At 39.7% G+C, this 16126-nt stretch overlaps 1 protein-coding gene across 1 annotated transcript in view; it reads right to left on the bottom strand.

Moving 5' to 3' along the window:
• Positions 1–15967, bottom strand: part of NUFIP1 (nuclear FMR1 interacting protein 1) — a 44115-nt gene extending 28148 nt beyond the window's left edge. Inside the window, exons 1-5 of the mRNA XM_065896232.1 lie at positions 15525–15967; positions 13160–13242; positions 11910–12008; positions 11095–11157; positions 10364–10440 (exon numbers count right to left, since the gene is read on the bottom strand). Of these exons, the coding sequence (XP_065752304.1) occupies positions 10364–10440; positions 11095–11157; positions 11910–12008; positions 13160–13242; positions 15525–15936 (734 nt within the window). The 5' untranslated portion in view covers positions 15937–15967. The remainder of the gene's footprint in view (positions 1–10363; positions 10441–11094; positions 11158–11909; positions 12009–13159; positions 13243–15524) is intronic.
• Between the last annotated feature and the right edge of the window lie 159 nt (positions 15968–16126).

The raw sequence follows: 16126 nt of genomic DNA, 5'->3' as shown, positions 1-16126 counted from the left end.
TACTGTAAGCTGTGAGTCTCAAAAAGTCAGCGGAATTCAAAGGATACACACTTCTGTTGGACCATCTATATATATGCCAAGGGCAGGGTGGTAAAGGCAACTGCAATCCGCCTTGTTAAGAATCACGGAGGAGGGACTTCCCTGGTGGTCCAGGGGTTAAGAGTCCACCTTCCAATGCAGGGGATGTGGGTTCGATTCCTGGTTGGGGAACTAAGATCCCGCATGCCACGGGGCAACTAAGCCTGCACACGGCAACTACTGAGCCTGAGCACTTTAGAGCCCACACGCCGCAACTAGAGAGCCCACATGCCGCAACTACTGAGGCTGTGCGCTCTAAAGCCCGTGCACCACAACTAGAGAGAAGCCCGCATGCAGCAACAAAGAGCCTGCACTCCACAACAAAAGATCCCATGTGCCGCAACGAAGATCCCACTGCCGCAACTAAGACCCAACGCAGCCAAATAAATATATTTTTTTTAAAAAAAGCATGATGGGGGAGGCTGTCAGAGCTGCAGAGGGCTGTGGAGACAGATGGCAGGAAACTCCAAGAAGAAGGGCCAAGGAGCAATCATCTGGAATCCACGTCAAGAGGGCCCTACAAGTCACAAAACCAGTCACTTTTTGTTCTTGTTTTATTTGACCTTTCCACAGCAATCTGCACTGATAATCACATCTTCTTCTTGAAATCCTCCCTTCTACTGGCTTCCACGACAGGTCATATTCTGAGTTTTCTTCTACTTCTCTGGCTCTTGCTCAGCAGGCTTGTTGGTTTTAACTCCCTTTTAGGCTATCTTCCCTTTCCGCTCTACCCTCTCTCTGTGGGGTGTATCTTCTGCATTCATGGTTTCATGATTTTAAAATATCTATCTCCAGCCAGTCTGGTCTGAGTCCCAATGCTTACACAACATCTTCAAATAGACATCTCAGAATCTCCTCATACTCAACGATGTCCTAAATCAACACCTCCAAATGTGATTCTCTTCCAGGATTCCCTGAGGAACAGGCATCACCTTTCACAAAGGTGCTTTCACAGAGGAACTAGGACATCTCCTCAAAACCTCTTTCCTCCTCAACCTCACAACTGTCCAACTACCAAACAGTGCCCATTTTTATGTTCTATATCCACCTAGTTCTGTCCCCACAACTGCCATCTTTCAAAAGCTTCTATCATCTCTTACCTATATTCACGTTCCTATACTCATGTCAATCTGTCTGTGCACTAGCCCCTACCTCCCCTTATTTCTTCCTATTAGGTCTAAGTTCAGCTCAACTGCCCTTTGTCAAGGAACACCCCACTCCTCCAGACTAGATGAGGTCCTTCCTCTTATATGCTGAGAAGGAGGGTAGAGTGGAGGACTGCAGGAGAGTAAAACAGCTAGAGACATAGTAGAACAGAATCACTGAAGCTGGCTACCATTAATTTAATAGTGGGTCCTACTTTCCCAGTTTATATAATGACTTAATTTAAACACTCGTTAGATATAAAAGAACCAAAGTTGGTTAATCAGGAACTCATTTCAGAACTTCCCTATTGCCTTAAGTGAACTCAAAACTTGAGAGATTAAACACCTTACTTAGTTAACTTCTCAGTTGCTTTATAATCATTGCTGACTAATAGCCATCATCATTCTCCTCAAAAGAATTAAACATATACAACAGGGGCTGGCACCACTGAGCTGCAACAACTTCCAACTGACCAAAGTCAGGGCAAAGTACCAGGGAAAAACCTTTGCAGGTAGGCAATTTCCAGTCCATCTAGCAGGATATAATCTTCAATACTGTCATCACCAGCTCTTTAAAAACTAAGTATCAGGAAGGGGAGCTAACTCTTCTTGTTTCATTATTCCTCTGTGCAAAATAGTAAGAAAAAGATACACCCAACAGATAAAAAACAAATAAGCAAAACAAACAGAAAACAAAAAACTAGAGTGAAGTGGAATCATGAGAAGAAAAAAATTGTACCTGTAAAGAAGCCACCTAGAGGAGGCAAGGAGCTTTATATGAACTTCTTCGAATTCTTCACTAAGCCAAATCACGTCATGGTCCCAACTCCTTTGACTTCTAAGTTTGACCATGCAACTGGCTAAGGCTTCTTATCAATGCCAAGACTGGTTCCTCCCATACTGCACCATTTAACGGTAATTCAGTCCACAAATATTTACTCTCCACGTACTAAATCCCAGGTACTGTGCAAAGTGCAGGAGAATCAAAGATGTCTAAGACCAGGGCCACCTATAATATAATGCAACAAACGCTACTGTGTTTCTATTAATAAGCTATGCAGGAAGTAGTGAATAATGCTTTAGGGGAGGTTGGTCCATGGACTGGCAGCCAAGCCACACACTTATGTCAGGGTATAAATCAGCTATGTCCCTAAACAAAATATATTTAGTTCAGCTGACATTTTCTTCTTACCAAGACTTTCTCAATGAAGAAAGTAAGGTATAGATTTATATTCTGGTACAAGTTCCTTACCTTGTTACAGACTAGCATTCTGACAGCATTGAGATAGAGGAAATGAAGAAGAAAATGACAAATCAGGTGACACTTAAGACAGGTCTTAGGACTTCCCTGGTGGTCCAGTGGGTAAGACTCTGCATTCCCAATGCTGGGGACCTGGGTTCAATCCCTGGTCGGGGAACTAGATCCCGCATGCATGCAGCAAGTAAGAAGAAGTCCGCATGCCGTGACTAAGATCCAGCGCAGCCAAAATAAATAAATAAATACATGTTAAACAAAACAAAACAAAACAGGGGGCTTCCCTGGTGGCGCAGTGGTTGAGAGTCCGCCTGCCGATGCAGGGGACACGGGTTCGTGCCCCGTTCCGGGAAGATCCCACATGCCACGGAGCAGCTGGGCCTGTGAGCCATGGCCGCTGAGCCTGCTCATCCGGAGCCTGTGCTCCGCAATAGGAGAGGCCACAACAGTGAGAGGCCCGCACACCGCAAAACAAACAAAACCCAACAGGTCTTACAAGATAAATAAGATTCTGCCGGGAGATAAAGAGGAAAAGGCATTCTAGTATACCCTAATCCTCCTGGTGGCCTAGATTCTTACCCTAGATTATTACATTTGTTAGCCAAGGATGCTCTTAAAATTCTGTTAAATCCATTGAGTCCATGTTGACTGCTGACTGGCTGGACCCAAGTTTACTTTCTTAAGAATTAATTTCCTCTGATTGTCTTTCACCCTCATCTAACTCTTTACACAGTATTAATAATGGATAGCTGCATACACATTTGCTGAATTCTATTTGTTCTCGGTTGCTTCTAAATCTTTACGTTTATGCTGGTTTTCCTCAGAATTACCTTTCAAGCTTTAAGGGCAGTAGCTAACTCTCTCACGTAACACTGCATCATTTCACACAGCTCTTCATATACACACATACAGGGGCTTTAAGCTGAAAACTTTAAGTTGAACGAAGTACAACTTTAACCTGCTGGTTAAAAGTTTTTAAGTATCCTTCTTGACCTGTGAAGGTAACTCTTCCTATCTGAGGCTCTCCTCATGTTTCAATTCCAGAAAAACAGCTATTGACTTAAAAGTGCTGCTGACCATCGTAATAGCTCTGACTTGGTCTTCTGTTTCAGGATGAGGTATCCTGGTCCTAGCCTGAGGCAACAGCATCCTCATGGGATTTTTCATTGGTAGATTCTAGCTAGACATCTTTTAAGCTTTCTTCCCTTATAAGTATAAAGCTACAAGTCACATGGTAAGACTCAAATTTCTTAGACTTTAATTACAGGAAAACATTTCTCGTCTTTTTATGGGTAAGGATAGGCACGTGTGTATCTTGTCACTGCTGTGCTCCCTCTGCCTAGCACACTCCAATCATTCAACAACTTTTTTAAAGTAATCAAAACAATAAACATAACAAAGTATTATACATTTTTTTAAAAAATAGCACTCACCCATCACTGCCTCAGTATTGAATATTTAACAGAGGGGGCATGTAGTGGCTCCCCTCAAAGAGCAAGGTCCCACTATGACATCAGTTATTTATGAAGAGTTCCTGTTAGGTCTACCAAAAGCTACATTCAAATAGCCTCATATAATATAGTTTACAGTCCTATTCCCTACTACCAACGTTATAAGGGAATGCAATGAATCTAAACTGCAATAATAAATACTGTGTGTTTATTAAACGTCAAGTAATGATACTCCCTAAGTCACTATATACCAATTCTGAAGAATGACAAAATTAGGACTGGTCATTTTCCATTGAATATTTGCAACATTATAAAAGACCAAATTTCCATGGGTGGGCCTGAACCAAGATGGTGGAGCAGAAAGGATGTGCTCTCACTCCTTCTTGCGAGAACACCAGAATCACAACTAGCTGCTGGACAATCATTGACAGGAGGACACTGGAACTCACCAAAAAAGATACCCCACATCCAAAGACAAAGGAGAAGCCGCAATGAGACGGTAGCGGGGCGCAATCACAGTAAAATCAAATCCCATAACTGCTGGGTGGTGACTCACAAACTGTAGAACACTTATACCACAGAAGTCCACCCACTGCAGTGAAGGTTCTGAGCCCCACGTGAGGCTTCCCAACCTGGGGGTCCAGCAACAGGAGGAGGAATTCCTAGAGAATCAGACTTTGAAGGCTAGAGGGATTTGATTGCAGGACTTCAACAGGACTGGGGGAAACAGAGACTCCGCTCTTGGAGGGCACACACAAAGTAGTGTGCACATTGGGACCCAGGGGAAGGAGCAGCGACCCCATAGGAGACTGAACCAGACCTACCTGCTAGTGTTGGAGGGTCTCCTGCAGAGGCAGGGGTTGGCTGTGTCTCACCGTGAGGACAAGGACACTGGCAGCAGAAGTTCTGGGAAGTACTCCTTGGCGAGAGCCCTCCCAGAGTCTGTCATTAGCCCCACCAAAGAGCCCAGGTAGGCTCCAGTGTTGGGTTGCCTCAGGCCAAACAACCAACAGGGAGAGAACCCAGCCCCATGCATCAGCAGACAGCAGATTAAAGTTTTACTGAGCTCTGCCCACCAGAGAAACAGCCAGTTCTGCCCACCACCAGTCCCTCCCATCAGGAAACTTACACAAGCCTCCTAGATAGCCTAATCCACCAGAGGGCAGACAGCAGAAGCAAGAAGAACTACAATCCTGCAGCCTGTGGAACAAAAACCACATTCACAGAAAGATAGACAAGATGAAAAGGCAGAGGGCTCTGTACCAGATGAAGGAACAAGATAAAAATCCCAGAAAAACAACTAAGTGAAGTGGAGATAGGCAACCTTCCAGAAAAAGAATTCAGAATAATCATAGTGAAGATGATCCAGGACCTTGGAAAAAGAATGGAGGCAAAGATTGAGAAGATGCAAGAAATGTTTAACAAAGACCAAGAATTAAAGAAGAAACAAACAGAGATGAACATTACAATAACTGAAATGAAAAGTACACTAGAAGGAATCAATAGCAGAATAACTGAGGCAGAAGAACAGATAAATGACCTGGAAGACAGAATGGTGTAATTCACTGTTGTGGAACAGAATAAAGAAAAAAGAATGAAAAGAAATGAAGACAGCCTAAGAGACCACTGGGACAACATTAAACGCAACAACATTCGAATTATAGGGGTCCCAGAAGGAGAAGAGAGAGAGAAAGGACCAGAGGAAATATTTGAAGAAATTAGAGTCGAAAACCTCCCTAACATGGGAAAGGAAATAGCCACCCAAGACCAGGAAGCACAGTGAGTCCCATACAGGATAAACCAAAGGAGAAACATGCCAAGACACAAAGTAATCAAATTGGCAAAAATTAAAGACAAAGAAAAATTATTGAAAGCAGCAAGGGAAAAACAACAAATAACATACAAGGGAACTTGCATAACGTTAACAGCTGACTTAGCAGAAGCTCTACAAGCCAGAAGGGAGTGGCATGATATACTTAAAGTGATGAAAGGGAAGAACCTACAACCAAGATTACTCTACCCAGCAAGGATCTCATTCAGATTCAGCAGAGATATTAAAACCGTTACAGACAAGCAAAAGCTCAGAGAATTCAGAACCACCAAACCAACTTTAAAACAAATGCTAAAGAACTTCTCTAGGCAGGAAACACAAGAGAAGAAAACGGACCTACAAAAACAAACCCAAAACAATTAAGAAAATGGTCATAGGAACATACATATGGATAATTACCTTAAGCGTGAATGGACTAAATGCTCCAACAAAAAGACACAGGCTCCAACCAAAAGACACAGGCTGGATACAAAAATAAGACCCATATATATGCTGTCTACAAGAGACCCACTTCAGACCTAGGGACACACAGACTGAAAGTGAGGGGATGGAAAAAGATAGTCCATGCAAACGGAAATCAAAAGAAAGCTGGAGTAGCAATACTCATACCACATAAAATAGATTTTAAAATAAAGAATGTTACAAGAAACAAGGAAGGACACTACATAATGATCAAGGGATCATTCCAAGAAGATACAACAATTATAAATATACATGCACCCAACATAGGAGCATCTCAATACGTAAGGCAACTGCTAACAGCTATAAAAGAGGAAATCGACAGTAACACAATAATAGTGGGGGACTTTAACACCTCACTTACACGAATGGACAGATCATCCAGTCAGAAAATTAATAAGGAAACACAAGCGTTAGATGACACAATAGACCAGAGAGATTTAATTGATATTTATAGGACATGCCTTCCAAAAACAGCAGATTACACTTTCTTCTCAAGTGCACACGGAACATTCTCCAGGATAGATCACATCTTGGGTCACAAATCAAGCCTCAGTAAATTTAAGAAAATTGAAATCATATCAAGCATCTTTTCAGACCACAACGCTATGAGATTAGAAATCAATTACAGTGAAAAAAACGTAAAAATTACAAACACATGGAGGCTAAACAATACATTACTTAATAACCAAGAGATCACTGAAGAAATCAAAGAGGAAATCAAAAAATACCTAGAGACAAATGACAATGAAAACACGACAATCCAAAACCTATGGGATGCAGCAAAAGCAGTTCTAAGAGGAAAGTTTATAGCAATACAAGCCTACCTCCAGAAACAAGAAAAATCTTAAATAAACAATCTAACCTTACACCTAAATGAACTAGAGAAAGAAGAACAAACAAAACCCAAAGTTAGCAGAAGGAAAGAAATCATAAAGATCAGAGTAGAAATAAATGAAATAGAAACAAAGAAAACACTAGCAAAGATCAATAAAACTAAAAGTTGGTTCTTTGAGAAGATAAACAAAATTGATAAACCATTAGCCAGACTCATCAAGAAAAAGAGGGAGAGGACTCATTAAAATTAGAAATGAAAAAGGAGAAGTTACAACAGACAACGCAGAAATACAAAGCATCCTAAGAGACCACTACAAGCAACTCTATGCCAATAAATGGACAACCTGGAAGAAATGGACAAATTCTTAGAAAGGTATAACCTTCCAAGACTGAACCAGGAAGAAATAGAAAATATGAACAGAACAATCACAAGTAATGAAATTGAAACTGTGATTAAAAATCTTCCAACAAACAAAAGTCCAGGACCAGATGGCTTCACAGGCAAATTCTATCAGACATTTAGAGAAGAGCTATCCCCCACCCTTCTCAAACTCTTCCAAAATATAGCAGAGGGAGGAACACTCCCAAACTCATAATTTGAGGCCACCATCACCCTGATACAAAAACCAGACAAAGATACTCCAAAAAAAGAAAATTACAGACCAATATCACTGATGAATATAGATGCAAAAATCCTCAACAAAATACTAGCAAACAGAATCCAACAACACATTAAAAGGATCATACACCATCATCAAGTGGGATTTACCCCAGGGATGCAAGGATTCTTCAATATACGCAAATCAATCCATGTGTTACACCATATTAACAAAATTGAAGAAGAAAAACCATATGATCATCTCAATAGATGCAGAAAAAGCTTTTGAAAAAATTCAACACCCATTTATGATAAAAACTCTCCAGAAAGTGGGCATAGAGGGAACCTACCTCAACATAATAAAGGCCATATGTGACAAACCCACAGCAAACATCATTCTCAATGGTGAAAAACCGAAAGCATTTCCTCAGGAACAAGATCAGGAAAAAGACAAGGATGTCCACTCTCACCACTATTATTCAACATAGTTTTGGAAGTCCTAGCCATGGCAATCAGAGAAGAAAAAGAAATAAAAGGAATACAAATTGGAAAAGAAGTAAAACTCACTGTTTGCAGATGTCATGATACTATACATAGAGAATCGTAAATATGCCACCAGAAAACTACTAGAGCTAATCAATGAATTTGGTAAAGTTGCAGGATACAAAATTAATGCACAGAAATGTCTTCCATTCCTATACACTAATGATGAAAAATCTGAAAGAGAAATTAAGGAAACACTCCCATTTACCACTGCAACAAAATGGATAAAATACCTAGGAATAAACCTACCTAGGGAGACAAAAGACCTGTATGCAGAAAACTATAAGACACTGATGAAAGAAATTAAAGATTATACCAACAGATGGAGAGATGTACCATGTTCCTGGATTGGAAGAATCAATATTGTGAAAATGACTGTACTACCCAAAGCAATCTACAGATTCAATGCAATCTGTATCAAATTACCAATGGTATTTTTTATAAAACTAGAACAAAAAATCTTAAAATTTGTATGGAGACACAAAAGACCCCAAATAGCCAAAGTGTTGAGGGGAAAAAATGGAGCTGGAGGAATCAGACTCCCTGACTTCAGACTATACTATAAAGCTACAGTAATCAAGACAATATGGTACTGGCAGAAAAACAGAAACATAGAACAAGATAGAAAGCCCAGAGATAAACCCACGCACCTATGGTCAACTAATCTATGACAAAGGAGGCAAGGATATACAATGGAGAAAAGACAGTCTCTTCAATAAGTGGTGCTGGGAAAACTGGACAGCTACATGTAAAAGAATGAAATTAGAACACTCCCTAACACCATACACAAAAATAAACTCAAAATGGATTAGAGACCTAAATGCAAGACCAGACACTATAAAACTCTTTGAGGAAAACACAGGAAGAACACTCTTTGACATAAATCACAGCAAGATCTTTTTTGAGCCACCTCCTAGAGTCATGGAAATAAAAACAAAAATAAACAAATGGGACCTAATGAAACTTAAAAGCTTTTGCACAGCAAAGGAAACCATAAACAAGACGAAAAGACAACCCTCAGAATGGGAGAAAATATCTGCAAACGAATCAACGGACAATGGACTAATCTCCAAAATATATAAACAGCTCATGCAGCTCAATATTAAAAAAACAAACAACCCAATTCAAAAATGGGGAGTAGACCTAAATAGACATTTCTCCAAAGAAGACAATACAGATGGCCAAGAAGCACATGAAAAGTTGCTCAACATCACTAATTATTAGAGAAATGCAAATCAAAACTACAATGAGGTATCACCTCACAGCAGTTAGAATGGGCATCATCAGAAAATCCACAAACAACAAATGCTGGAGAGGGTGTGAAGAAAAGGGAACCCTCTTGCATTGTTGGTGGGAATGTAAATTGATACAGCCACTATGGAGAACAGTATGGAGGCTCCTTAAAAAACTAAAAATAGAATTACCATATGATCCAGCAATCCCACTACTGGGCATATACCCAGAGAAAACCATAATTCAAAAAGACACATGTACCCCAATGTTTACTGCAGCACTATTTACAATAGCCAGGTCATGGAAGCAACCTAAATGCCCATTGACAGATGAATGGATAAAGAAGATGTGGTACATATATACAATGGAATATTACTCAGCCATAAAAAGGAACGAAACTGGGTCATTTGTTGAGACGTGGATGGATCTAGAGACTGTCATACAGAGTGAAGTCAGTCAGAAAGAGAAAAACAAATACCGTATGTTAACGCATGTATGTGGAACCTAGAAAAGTGGTACAGATGAACTGGTTTGCAGGGCAGAAGCTGAGACACAGATGTAGAGAACAAACATATAGACACCAGGGAGGAAAGCCACGGGGGGTGGTGGTGGTGGTGGTGTGATGAATTGGGTGATTGGGATTGACATGTATACACTGATGTGCATAAAATTGATGACTAATAAGAACCTGCTGTATAAAAAAATAAATAAAATTCATTGAGGACTAATAAGAACCTGCTGTATAAAAAAATAAATTAAATATTTTTTAAAATAAATAAATAAAATAAAATAAAATTCAAAAATTTAAATAACAAAAGACGAAATTTCCTTTTTCAAATTGTTCCATAGGGCCAGAACGGTCATTATTTTCAAGTCCTCAGCCTTGCCACAGTAAAAGAAAATTGTTTCACTAGTTCTTAACTCTTTACTCACTTTCTTCTTTCTTCCCTCCATCTTGCAATCTCCTCTGGAGTGTCTAACTTGATTTTCTTCACACCAGGAGCATGCGTCTATGGGGAAAATGTCTGCTGAATATCAAGAAGCGTATTGTATGCTTTTGACTAAATCTCAAGTATTATGGGGGATAATGGAGACTGTGTACCCAAAAGTAAATTTACTAGCAGAGACAATTTTAAAACTAAGCAAGCTTTATCTATCCTTATTATGACTTTTCCTTTAAAGGAAAGAGAAATTTTCTCTTGTCTTTAGATTAGTACTACTGATAAGAAAAAAGTCATAATATCATTTTGGTTACAAAGTAAATGTCACCGAACACTTGATTGATATTAAATACCCAAATGAATTACCTGCCAACCAAAGTTAAGAAAGTTAGCTAGAGAAATAATGAATATACAAAACAATTTGAAACAGCATGGTATAGTAAAACAGAATTTGCCATCATGAAATTCAAGTGCAGGGGTCAGTTCTGAGACCCTGGGCAAATCATTTTACCAATCTGTTAAATAGGGCCAAGATTTATTTACTTTACACAGTGGCTTACAAGGATAAAATTGAATAGTAGATGTAAAAATGCCTTACGGTGTTCTGTGTACAGTGTTCTGTGAATGTTACTCATTAGTAGGCTATGTACATAGAGAGCTATGAAGATAATAAATCAATGAAATAAAAACAGCATGTAACAAACAAACAAAAAAAGAACTTACATTTCTCCAATGGAATTGGACAATCTTCTCATGTGCACTAAAAGAGCAATCTACCTCAGGGCACTGTAAGAATTTTTAAGAAAGGCTACTCAATGTTTTCCATAAAAAATTTATCTTAAAAAAAAAAAAAAAAAAAAAAAATTTATCTTACTACTATATATACAGACATATTCTGGTCATATTACAAAGTATCCCGTCTATGTGCTGTTATCACTGAATACCTAAAACAAAAATCACTCCAAACAGAGTTGCACTCTCTAAGTATATAGTACAGTAATGCATATCATTTACTTCTCCATTTGAGTGAATGCATGACATCAGCAATGTTGTAAAATGTTCTTAATTCCTAAAGTTAAGGGGCACACCTACAAACTGAAAGAGAACCTTTCCAAACTAAGAACTTTCTTTTTAACTTTTTTACTTCTCAAATATCCTGGTTAAAAGTACTTAATAAGGTGTAAACCATCCATAGACAGTGCTGGGCCAAGGCAAATTACACTGTGTGGTTAGTCAAGGGCAGCCTTAAAGGAGAAAGAACTCACAAAGGCGCACGGAGCAACCGGAGGAGAGGCCCAGCCTCTCACAGAGCAGACGAGGCGCATACATACAAACAGCTGCCAGACCTCCCTTCTCTTTTACTGTCATCTCACACTTCCTGAAGCAGTGGGCTTCCCACCCTCAAACTGCAAATCCCAGAGTCACTGTCCCAATTTGGCAAGTCATCTAACAACATTTCTATGGAAACTATAAACTTTTAAGGGAAGGAAATACACCCATTTTGCTAAATAAATATCAGGACAACTAAGAAAACCTACTTTCATATGTTCGGACATGTGTTTATCATACTTCTCTTGATTTTTAAAACCACGATCACAGGTATCACAAAAATAGTGAAAAACTGGTTCCTTTCTTTTCTGCAAACAAAAATGAAGAGGCATTAGGCTATTGGTGAGAACTCTAATCATCAGTAAAAATACAGTACATATTTTGATTTTTCACACAACCCTTACAGGTGGCAAAAACTTCTGAATACATTTTTAATGAAGGGATGATTCTGTTTTTATTTTTAACAAATACATTAGGAAAAGCCAGGCTTGTTAAAAAATTGTAAATCTGAGTAAAGCTAATATAAATTGTGAGTAAATTTAAAATTGGTAATCTAATTAAAACTTAATAGAGCATATGTCAAAATGACCTAAAAATAAATATTCAGGGTAAAATCAATATTTCTTCTTTTAGGAAAAACAAGTGTGCGCGTGCGTGTGTGTATAGTTTAGCTACAGAATGAGAAAAAAAGAACTATTTAGGTAAATATTAGTTTTTTTAAATTCCCAATTTACTATTTTTATGTTTAAACATAAAATAAAAATGATTATTACAATGATAGGCTATATAGGGCCCCAATTGTTCAATGTTGAGATTATGTTAATAAACATACTTTCACAATATTTTGTTAATATTAGTTACATAGTTTTGATGCCAAAATGAAGGGTACTAATCTCATGCTGTAGATTTACTCAATTTATTCTAAACTAATAAAATTATTTACACATCTTAAAAGTTGAAAGACCAGATTATAAGCTACATCAGAATAAAAAAAGCCTATTTTAAGACTCAGTTTCTGAACATAATGAAGGGTTGTTCCTCATTAAAAAAAAAAAAACTTTTAATTTCATCCTTCTCCTCCCAATATGCTAGTAAAATAAATAAATTAAATATATAATATATATTATGTATAACATATATATTATACTTTTGTTTACTTCATTGAAGTTTAATAACATTTACATTTATCTGTAATCATAATTCCCCATTATATTTACTCCTGATACTATACTGAAATGGATTAAATGTTTTCTTTTTCTACAATTTGTCCATTTATTTCTCAAAAAGATTTTGCTTGAAGTTTTTACTTACAGCCAAGACCCTTAAAGATCCTTGTATGCAAGGCTCTGCTGTGTCAATAATGAATGCAAAACACTGAGACAGTTATGATTGAAACACAAGATATGAAACAGTGACATAGGGACCAAAGTGTCACATTCAAGAACATCTTAAAAAATACCCTTTTTTTCTGTTTTCTCCTGGGAGACATGTTGAAGTCATTGACCTTTGCATCATGTTTTCGTGGAAGATAAGAATGTTTAACTGAAAAACAAAATGAGACCCAGAAATGTTTGCAACTATACAATTATTTAAAATTTTGCTACAGAATGTCATAAATGCTTGAGAAAAACAGTGGTAAACTACTTCTAGGCAGAATAGTAATCCAAACAAATTAACAAAGATTAAGACTATTTTACCAAATAAACATTTTTCAAATTAATACATATTGGTAAGATTACATGTCCATAGGTGCTTTTTCCTCTAAGTAAAGGAATGGACAAGCTAACCTGGTAAAATTCCTTGTAGTTATTTCAAACATTAGAAATGTAAACCGGGGACTTCCCTGATGGTCTAATAGTTGACTCTGTGCTCCCAATGCAGGGGGCCTGGGTTCAATCCCTGGTCAGGGAACTAGATCCCACGTGCCGCAACTAAGAGCCCACATGCTGCAACTAAAGATCCCACAGGCCGCAATGAAGATCCCATGTGCCGCAACTAAGGCCCAGCGCAGCCAAATAAATAAATAAATAAAAATATTTTTAAAAAGAAAAAAGAAATGTAAACGGTGCTGGAGCTGAATGGAGCTCTTTCAGCATCAATTTTACATCAGGAAAACAGACCCTTGTGAAATACATTTCTTCTCAAATATTTTTCCTTTCTTATTGCCATGACCCAACTCTGAAACCTCGATCTTTCACCCAGATCACTGTGACTGCCTTCCAGACTGGCTTCCAGTTCCTAAGTCCTCTCTTCCAACAGACCCTGAACACTGACACCACAAAAATAATCCTCCAGTCATCACAACCCTGCTCAAGACCCTAGAAGCAAGTAGCTACTCAGGACTCATCGAAGAGTCCTTCGATGAGATCCCACTTTATTTTTTCACCCTGCTCTTCCCTGTACCTTCCACATACTATGCTTCAGTCACACCAGAACACTGCAACCTTCAGAACTCACCTTACACTGACACCTCTTTGCTTCCACCTAAAAAGTATCTCTTCCAGAATATTAAACATCTCCCAATACACTTCTTCCAAAAGTTTTCCCCAACTTTCTCCATACTCTGAAATCTCCTTTTCTATGCCTCTATCACCAGTCACACTGCATTGTGATTTATATTTATGAACGCATCTCACCTCGCTTGGGACTGTCTTAGGCACATTCATATCCCCAGCATTAGGCATAGAGTAAACACTGATTTGGATTCAACTTAATGTAAATTGAATTGTTCTAAGCGAACAATTGCATGGCTTTAAATATGATCTCTGCTAATGACACCCCGATTTACAGCTCTAGCCACAAACCTCCCCTGAAAGTACAAACTAATAGCTAACAACCAGTTCAGTATCTCTACTTGACACAAATCATATTCCAAACTCAACTCCTGGTCTCCTTTCTATATCTACTCCCTCATCCTTCCACTTGCTTGGCAAAAAACTTTAAGTTATTCTCGTCTCCTCTTTACATCCCACCCCACATCCAATTCCTCAACAAATTATGCTGACCCTACCCTACCTTCAAGATATATCTAGAATCCAACTACTTCTCATCACCTCCTGAGCTCCACCTTGGTCCAAGTCCCCAGTATCTCTCACCAGGTTAACTGCAATACCTTCTTAACTCATCTCCCTTTCCGTCATTTCCAATCAGTAGCCATATTAACCCTTTGAAAACATAAATCAAAGCATGCCACTCTCCTGAACTAAACATATCATAACAGTAGAAGTCCCACGATCTACAAGGCCCTCTTCCTCTATTGCCTACGACTCCACCCCAGGCTCAGTCCTTTCTTGCCTCACTGGGTTCCATTCTGATCTATAGCTTCTGCCTCCAGGTCTTTGCACTTGCAGGTCCCTCTGCCTGTACCGCTATCCCCCAGATACATGCTCTGCTCTGATCCCTCACCTCCCTGAAGTCTTTGCTCCCATGTCACCTTACGTACGACTGACACTGACATTTAAAACTGCACTGCCTGTCACTCTGCTCTCTCTCCATAGCACTCACTGCCTTCTAATACACCCTGCTTTCTTTTGTTTATTGTCTGTCTTCCTACACCAGGAGATTTAAGCTCAAAATAAGGATATTTGTATGTTTTGTTCACTGCTATATCTCCCCTTCCTGGTTCATAGTTGGAATTCAATAAATAATTAAACTGAATGAACAGGCAGGAAAAACATAACTGGAACGAACTGTGAGACATTAATGACCAGACTCCAAGAGTGCAAGGCAGTATCAGAAGGGGAGAGAGCAACAAGGGTGGAAAAGGAGAGGGAAGAAGGGAAAAGGAAAGGTAAGGGGTGGTACAGAGAGGAGTAACAACTTACCCGGAGTGTTGTGGGGCTGCCGATGCCAAGGAAAAACACCAGGAGACTGTGTCCAGTACCATGATGTTGAAGCCTGGAAATTCCAGGAAGGCTGGCCATTGAGTTGACGCTGAGAATCAAGGGGGGACTGAGCGTCGAAAGGGGGCTGTGCCCCGGGAAGAATCTGGGCGTCAAAGGGGGGAGGCGCCTCGGGGAGGCTCTGGGCCTCCGCGGGGGGCTGCGCGTCTGAGGAAGGTTCGGACCCTCCTGCGGGAAGCGACGAAGGCGGTGGTGGCGGCGCCGGCAGCATCGCCCAGAACATCCAGTTGTCCGGCAGCGAGGCACCGTCCCTCAGAGGCTCCAAAGAGGGGGTCACCTCGGGAGCTGAAAACCACCCCGTGCGAGTCACGCAACCACTTGCCTGTTCACCCATGCCATCCGCCTAGCAGGGAAGCCAGCGTGCGAATGTGGAGCAAGCCTTAGGCGTCACTTCCGTTATCGCTAATGAGACAGGTCAGCCAATCACAGGCTGCTACGTCATTGGTAGGGGCCGGAAAAGCTTCCCTCATTTTCTGCGTATGGCGGGCTACCTCACGGCGATTTGACTCGGCGTGGATACACCT

Source organism: Phocoena phocoena, chromosome 18 (genome assembly GCF_963924675.1).
Source record: "Phocoena phocoena chromosome 18, mPhoPho1.1, whole genome shotgun sequence".
NCBI lineage: Eukaryota > Metazoa > Chordata > Mammalia > Artiodactyla > Phocoenidae > Phocoena > Phocoena phocoena.
Note: the sequence above shows the minus strand (reverse complement) of the source record. Positions and strands in the feature narration are given on the sequence as shown.